Raw genomic sequence first — 6,763 nt, 5'->3', positions numbered from 1 at the left:
CTGCTGTGCCTGCTGTGCCTGCTGTGCCTGCTGTGCCTGCTGTGCCTGCTTCTCTTTCTGCTTGCTGGCAGTCGCCCGAGTCCTCTTCCTCTTTCGTGACGTTGGCAGTTTTGACGACCTTCCGTCTGCATCTTCTACCTCTACACCCTGAAGCTCGGATAGATCACCGACCGGGGTGCCAAAGAGCTGGACGAAGCAGCCTTGAGATCCGTCGATGGGCAGAAAGAGGGAGGTTGTTGTGAGAAGGTATAGCAAGATATCTGGCCCTAGGCTGGACTGTTGTCAGCCACGGACTTTCGTTCATGGCAGCCGACGCAGTGACTCACAAGAGGAGCATTCGCCTCCATTCAGGGCCCATGACGATGCGCGTGACATTTGTGTTTACGTAGAAGTTTGTCAAGGCCGACGAGCCCGACACGAGCGGCAGCTTGAAGACGCTTGCTCGCTCGTCTGCCCTTCGGTAGCCGTGAGTGAGGATGTTGGCTGCAGACGTTGTTTTTCTTCCTTGGCGACCTCTCTCCTGTTGAAAGAGGCGTAATTGCGCCTGCTCGACAATCTGATGGAGAGAAGGAGAAGATCAAAAGGTGAGCTCCTCGAATAGGCAAAGGCTCGAGTACCCGTTATTGGCCCACCTGTGCAACATCGCCGAGCGCCAGCGCTTCCTCCTCTCTTGGACGCCTCCAAGTTCGATAAAGAGGCTGTTGTGCGATCTCGGAGTGTCCGACCAAGGCCCCCCGGAGGCAGGCCAAGGAGGAAGACAAATTGGAGCTGCACGACGACTCGGGTGACTGGAACAGCTCCTCAACACAAGCGTGGCCCTCAGACTGCGGCAGAAGCTGGCAGAGGTAATCGGCCAGGCTGCTGACGCGAGGATAGAAACGCATCAGCAGCCGCTCGGTCTCCTTGTCCATGCCCGGCATGGCCCATCATCTTCTTCCTCTTCCTGCAGATAGATAGAGCGCCATCTTTAGTCTAAAACCAGGCTGGGGAAACGAGGCGCGAGCGTGCGCGCGTCTCAACACGTGGAAAGTGTCAGAATGGAGTGCATGCAGGCTGCCATCATCGTCGAGGAAAAATCATTTTAATGCTTGTTGCAGCTAGAGTGTAGTGATCTGCTGCTGCTAGAATTTGGACCCTTTTGCGTCCGTGCGAAGGATGCCGCCCACAAGCCTCACGAATCAATTCGGAGATCGATTTGAGGGTGGGGACTCGACGGGCTGAGCAAAGCGGAGCCTCTAACGCCTAGCTCCCACATCTGCCTCATCCCAAACATCCATTCCAACCCATCGTCTTGCTCTCGTCACCAGTGCCGCCATTGCATCGTGATCAGCAAAATGAACGCCTTTTTCGAAGACTTCAAGAAGCAGCCCGTCGGAATCCCAAAGATCCCGACGCCCATCCAGCAGTGAGTCGCGGAACCCCACTTTGTCTCCTCCACATCCAATGGGTGGTGCTTGCTGCTGCCTGGCCGTCCGCCCACCTACCTGTCCATCCTCATACACACGCATACACCTAAGCTGACAGAAGCAATACCACGCAGCCCTGAAGAGGTGACACAGTTTGGCGAGACATGGCTGTGGGGCACCTTTGGCTTCATGGCCCTCGGCGCCGTCGTCTTCTTTGTCACGTCGCAGCGCGCCTCGTACCGTTACCGTGCCCTGCACGTCACCAACTTCTTCATCTGCAGCATCGCCGCCGTCGCCTACTTTGCCATGGCTTCGGGCATCGGAAAGACCCTCGTTCACTCGGACCCACACAACCGCTCCTCGTCCCGCGAAGTCTTTTACGCGCGTTACATTGATTGGCTCTTGACCACGCCGTGAGTGTGCCGCCGTCGAATGAAGAGAGGCTTAGCACAAGGGCTGAAACTTTTATGAAATTAGCCTCCTCCTCCTCGACCTGACGCTCATTGCTGGCCTGCCCAAGGCCGAGACTCTCGTCGTCGTCGGTGCCGACGTCTTTATGATTGTCACGGGCCTCATCGGTGCCCTGCACCCTTCGCTGCGCTTCCGTTGGGGTCTGTACGCATTCAGCTGCCTCGCCTTCCTCTACGTTGTCCTCCAGCTGGTCACGTCGGCACGCAGCTACGCCTTCCTCCGCTCGCCAAAGGTCGGCAACCACTTCAACCAGGTCGCCCTCGCCCTCGTCGTCGTCTGGACCGCCTACCCCATCGTGTGGGCCTTTGCTGAGGGCACGGGCAAGATGTCGGTTGACAACGAGGTGCTGGCATTTGGCATCCTCGACATCATCGCAAAGCCCGTCTGGGGCCTCTGGATCCTCCTCGCCCTTCCCGACGAGGGCCATGTCCTCCTTCCCGAGAGCTGGACTGCTCCCCTTGGCTCCGTCTCGGGTGGCAACTACGGTGCCATTCCCTCGCACGAGGAACAGGCTTGAGCCATCTTCTTCCCCTATCTTTCTCTCCCTCTCTCTCTCTGACTCTTTCCACACTCCCCTCTGTCTCTTTCACACACACACACACACACACTCGAACACCCCCTCTCTTGCTATGAATACTTCCCTACCGACGGTGCCGTTCTCACTATGTCACCTCTTCCCGTGCTTTTCCAACCCGTTCTCGCACACGTGTCTTCTTGCCATCACGAATTCAAGCAGCAGTTTGATAAAAGTCCGTTGATGCATATGGATGCAGCAGTCAAAGTCTCGCGCCTTCATTCTGGCATCGTCGAAGCGTTCTATCCCGCATCGAAAAAAAGAACGAAAAAGTCAGCGAGAGTCGGAAGGGCCTTTGGGTGGGGGGCAGGATGAGCTTACCTGGGTCCGAGCGGCCCTCTCGACGTCGTCTAGCCCCTCTCGTCCCTCCTTTGCAGGCACCAGGGCCATCTTTTCGCCCACCAGATGGATCTTGTCCTTGATCTTTGCGCCCAGCCCCTCCTTCCCGCTCTGTGGCTCCGACGACGCAGAAGAGGCCGCCGTTTGGGCCGTGTTGTACGTCGATGCGCTCGACTGTCGCCCATGTCCCGGCCCCGCTCCCGCCTCTCCTGCCGCGTGCTCCTTCCTGGAGCCTAGCGTCTGCGCTCCCTCCTGCGGCAGGTACTCGTCGACGCGCTCCGCCTCCATCGTCCCCTCTTGGTCCTGCTGCGCCTCGGCCCAGCCCGGCGGACCCTGTGGGGAGGCGCCAGGTCGCACGATGGGGACGTGGTGCTGCTGCTTCTGCTTCTGCTCGTGCTGTTTTTCCGCCATGCTTTACTCTCTCTCTCTCTTTTCTCTTCTTCGTGAAGGGAAGGGGGTAAAGGCAAGAGGAGGGCTAGGTGTTAATTTAATGTGGGAAATTTCCGACTGCGATGAAAGTCGGGCTTCTCCTCTACTCTAACTGCGAGTGGAGGAAAATGCTGCGTGCAACAGCAGCAGCAGCAGCAGCAGGGACAAGCAGAGAAGTAAGATGCAACGAGTGCCATTGATTCATTTCGCGCCTGGAGTGTATTCAAGGGTATGACAAGGCAGGGCAGCAAATAATAGAGGGATGAAGGCGAACAAGACGAGGATGGACATGGGACGCTCTCAAGAAATCGTACCGGTTCGCTTCAATGAACCGACGAGGGGAGGCGGCCTCGCCCTCGGCCGGAAGGGCCGGTCGTACTGCTTCCAGTCCGGCAGCTGCGCCCGGAGGCTCTCGCAGAGGGGCGCCATGAGCTTGCGCGTGGCCCACATGCTCGGGTATGTGGGCGTAACGAGCCTCGGATTGTACTTGAGCTCCCGCTGGTCGTCGGCGGAAAGCTCGTCGCCGACGTAGTGCTGCCGCAAGGGGTCGGGGATGCTAAAGTGCAGCATCGGGTACTCGCCCATCTCGGTGCCGCGCTGGGCATTCTTGACGAGGCCGTCGTCCTCGTTGACGCCACGCTTGCGCATGAGCTCGCGCATCAGCCCATCGACGTCCTGAATCCGATCCTTCATCTCCTTGGTGGGTATATCGTCTGCGCAGAGGCCACTCTGCGGTGCCGCGTCTGGGTGGTTCAAGAGGTAGTTTCGCCTCATCTCGAGCTCGTTTCGCACCTTGACCCAGCGCGTGAACTGGACCAGGTTGTCTGTCTCCTTGATGATCGATTCGACATCGGCGTCGCTCAGCCGCGGGTCCTGGAGCAGCCTCTCGATATCCACTTGCAGGTGCCCGGCCTTGCGGTCCGCTGGATGATACGGGTCCACGGTGCCCAGACTCATGTAGTCGGCCCCACCCTGCGTCCACTCCCACATGGGGCCGGCCACATCGGCGATCTCATGGATGAGGAAGTAGAGCGACTGCTCATGCCGTGCGCACAGCGCGATCCACGATTCGATGGCTGCATTTGGTCTTGTCAGTGCGGTGCGCTTATAGAAATAAGAGGGTGAAAGTTAGGGAGAAGAGAGCAAGACTTACTGTTGTCGCCTGACTTGCGGACTTTGATGAGGTCATCGAGGAACGCTTGAAGGTTGCCCAGATGCTGGCTGAGGTCGGTCGCGTGCGACACCTTGCGGAGCGCATCGTAAAAGACGAGCTCGAGGAGATCCTTGAGCAGCGTCGGGACGAGGCTGCCGCTGCCGACAGCGAGCGCCTGCTCGCGATCCCTCCGCTTAAGCTCTTCGCGAAGTAGCAGCTTGAGCTGCGCAAACTTCGTCGCCGCCTCGTCTTGTGCAATCGACGGTCGGCGCGTGGCCTCGTTGCCCACAGACGTCCCGGCAGGGTAGGCCGCATCGAGCTGACTGCGATAGACGCTGTCGAGGAAGCTTGCCTCCATGCGCCTGACGTGATCCTTCTGCGACTCCGACAGCTCCTGGCCTCCGTCTGACGACTTACCGCCTGCGTAGAGGAGAATGGCCGTCACCACATCGATCTTTTCCTCGTCGGCCTTGGCGCGCATCGCTCTGCGCTCTGGACGGCTGCCCCTGCGCACGTACGACTCGATGCGCTTGGAGAGGGCGGTGTCGTTGATGGACTTGCGAAGGATCTCTGCGTTCTTGGTGAACGTCGCCATCTCCTTGGAGACGGACGAAGCAAAGAAACGCTGCAAGAGCGACTTGGACCCGGCGGGCCGAGCGAGGAAGAGAGAGATGAGCGGACGGACATACAGCTGTTTCGTTTGATAACGGGGACTGCGTCAGCAACTGTAGTAATACGTCGGGTTGCCTGTATGCAAGCCAAAAGAAGGGATGGCTCACCTCGGCGTTGGCCACCTTGAGGCCGAGCTTCGCCAGGCGGTAGGGAAACAGGGCATGCACCGTCTTGAGGATATTGAACACATCGTCCGAGTTGGGCAGCTCCACAAACAGGGTGTGGACCATGTAAGCAACAAACACCCTGGCGTATTCGACGCAGTTCTTGAGGTGAGGTGGCAGGTTCCTCGAATTGCCAATCTGCAGGTAGCCGACCATTTCGTCGATGCCCGTCTCGGTCTCGACGACGTACTCCTTGAAACTCCGCCAGTCCTTTTGGATCCTGTGCCACTCCTTGCCCGCTCTCTGCCACACCTCCTGCTCCTTTTGCGAGCTGCCAATGAGGCCGTCAATGTCAGCCATGAGGCCCTCGTCGATGCGTGCAGGCTTGTCGAGGCCGCGCTTCACGGTGCCTTTTCCCCAGTGCTTGCCCACGCCCCACTTTTCGCTACCTGGTTCTCCCCTGCCGGCACCCTTGAGCTCGCCGGGTGCACGCACACCGACGCCGCGGGCGACGAAGCTGCCCAGGAAGCGCGTCATGACCAAGGTGAAAAACTGCCGCTTGCACATTTCTGCTCGCTCGTCGCTCGTCGAAAAGTTGCGCGCAGCCATCTCGTCAAAGAAGGGCTGCAGACGCTCCGTCCAGAACTTTTGCGGAGCCCCGTCAAACCCGGGAAAGGTGTGGGCGTGGGTGTGGAACAGATGCCGGAGCAAAAAGGGGTCCTTGACCTTTTCCGCGCGAAGCAGCGCGGCATCGTTGCCTTCGTACGCATCGTCGTCCTCCGTCTGCACCTCGCCGCCCTCGTCCTTGTTGCCGTAATTGAAGTCGGCGAGGTCCTTGAGGACGTCCTTCTTGATGCGCGAGAGCTTAGGCCGCGTCGCAGCAAATGGCGCGCCATACATTGTCAATGTGCCCAGCTTCTCGAGGTCGCGCGCCTCATCCTGCATGCGCATCTGCATCAGCGTCTTGAGGAGATAGTGTCGCTGTTCGGCGTTGAGCGTCGGCCGGGGACGCGCAGGCTTCTCGCGCAAAGTTTCCTCGATCAGTATCTCTCTCTTTCTCTTTCTCCCTCACTCTCTCTCACCTTGCCAGCCGTCTTTGCGCGTGCCTCTCCATTGGCCTTGCCCGCGCCCGTGCCTCCACCGACGGCGCTCCCGTTGGCCGCGCCATCCGCACCGTCCTGCTTCTCGTTCACCTTGTCCTTGTCGTGCTCCTGCTCATTCTCCTGGACAGAGGCTGCCGGCGTCTGCGCCTTGTCCGACGATGTGGTGAGCCCAGCGCCGTTCTTTTCGCGTCCATCGACACCGCCGGAAGAGGCCGACGAGGGGTCCCTCTTCTTCTTAAAGATGTTGAGCATGCTCATGGTGTTTCTTTCCCCCCCTTTCTTCTTCTTTGATGAGGCCGAGCAAGAGAAAGGGCAGAAGACAAGTTCGGTGGTTCGAGCAAAGAGATGGGAACGAGGCCCAAAGCTTTAAGACGAGGAGCCCACCCGCTAAAAGTGGGGACAGATTTGGGCACTCTCAGGATCAGACTAGCTTCCCGCCTCTGGTGCGCAAGAAGACAAACATTAGTCTTAGAGGTACATCGGGCTCTTGCCCCACACCGCGACGGCGAGCC

The 6,763-nt window shown here is 59.0% G+C and overlaps 4 protein-coding genes across 4 annotated transcripts; 1 reads left to right on the top strand and 3 right to left on the bottom strand.

Annotated features, from left to right (window-relative positions):
* Positions 1-56: 56 nt before the first annotated feature.
* FA10DRAFT_120314 (hypothetical protein) lies at positions 57-962 on the bottom strand. Its single transcript, XM_025517915.1, has 2 exons — positions 633-962; positions 57-556 (listed from the first exon to the last, which is right to left on the bottom strand). Exons 1-2 carry the CDS (start codon positions 918-920, stop codon positions 323-325), a joined length of 522 nt encoding a protein of 173 aa, XP_025377842.1. The 5' UTR covers positions 921-962; the 3' UTR covers positions 57-322.
* Positions 963-1,266: 304 nt separating this feature from the next.
* On the top strand, positions 1,267-2,635 carry FA10DRAFT_267094 (family A G protein-coupled receptor-like protein). The gene is made up of 3 exons (XM_025521773.1): positions 1,267-1,405; positions 1,541-1,819; positions 1,884-2,635. The coding sequence occupies exons 1-3, from the start codon at positions 1,335-1,337 to the stop codon at positions 2,392-2,394; spliced, it is 861 nt and encodes a 286-aa protein (XP_025377841.1). The 5' UTR covers positions 1,267-1,334; the 3' UTR covers positions 2,395-2,635.
* Positions 2,636-2,669: 34 nt separating this feature from the next.
* Positions 2,670-3,234, bottom strand: FA10DRAFT_301862 (hypothetical protein; the record flags this gene model as incomplete). Its single annotated transcript, XM_025525036.1, has 2 exons — positions 2,773-3,234; positions 2,670-2,693 (listed from the first exon to the last, which is right to left on the bottom strand). Exons 1-2 carry the CDS (start codon positions 3,199-3,201, stop codon positions 2,670-2,672), a joined length of 453 nt encoding a protein of 150 aa, XP_025377840.1. The 5' UTR covers positions 3,202-3,234.
* A 173-nt stretch (positions 3,235-3,407) lies between these two features.
* FA10DRAFT_241499 (hypothetical protein) lies at positions 3,408-6,657 on the bottom strand. Its single transcript, XM_025519250.1, has 4 exons — positions 6,231-6,657; positions 5,152-6,165; positions 4,373-5,063; positions 3,408-4,295 (listed from the first exon to the last, which is right to left on the bottom strand). Exons 1-4 carry the CDS (start codon positions 6,507-6,509, stop codon positions 3,520-3,522), a joined length of 2,760 nt encoding a protein of 919 aa, XP_025377839.1. The 5' UTR covers positions 6,510-6,657; the 3' UTR covers positions 3,408-3,519.
* Positions 6,658-6,763: the final 106 nt, after the last annotated feature.

The sequence above is a fragment of the Acaromyces ingoldii genome, assembly GCF_003144295.1.
Source record: "Acaromyces ingoldii strain MCA 4198 unplaced genomic scaffold FA10scaffold_3, whole genome shotgun sequence".
NCBI classification, from domain to species: Eukaryota; Fungi; Basidiomycota; class Exobasidiomycetes; order Exobasidiales; family Cryptobasidiaceae; genus Acaromyces; species Acaromyces ingoldii.
This window is presented reverse-complemented; position numbering and strand designations above follow the sequence as displayed.

Bases quoted from the DNA above. Each gene is read 5' to 3' on its own strand.
- FA10DRAFT_120314 (XM_025517915.1), bottom strand. From the start codon at position 920: ATGCCGGGCATGGACAAGGAGACCGAGCGGCTGCTGATGCGTTTCTAT. The intron at 557-632 runs GTGGGCCAATAA...TCTCTCCATCAG, and splicing joins CGCTCGGCGATGTTGCACAG to ATTGTCGAGCAGGCGCAATT.
- FA10DRAFT_267094 (XM_025521773.1), top strand. From the start codon at position 1,335: ATGAACGCCTTTTTCGAAGACTTCAAGAAGCAGCCCGTCGGAATCCCA. The intron at 1,406-1,540 runs GTGAGTCGCGGA...AATACCACGCAG, and splicing joins ATCCCGACGCCCATCCAGCA to CCCTGAAGAGGTGACACAGT. The intron at 1,820-1,883 runs GTGAGTGTGCCG...TTATGAAATTAG, and splicing joins GATTGGCTCTTGACCACGCC to CCTCCTCCTCCTCGACCTGA.
- FA10DRAFT_241499 (XM_025519250.1), bottom strand. From the start codon at position 6,509: ATGAGCATGCTCAACATCTTTAAGAAGAAGAGGGACCCCTCGTCGGCC. The intron at 6,166-6,230 runs GTGAGAGAGAGT...TTGCGCGAGAAG, and splicing joins GCGCAAAGACGGCTGGCAAG to CCTGCGCGTCCCCGGCCGAC. The intron at 5,064-5,151 runs GTGAGCCATCCC...CAAACGAAACAG, and splicing joins TCAAGGTGGCCAACGCCGAG to CTGTATGTCCGTCCGCTCAT.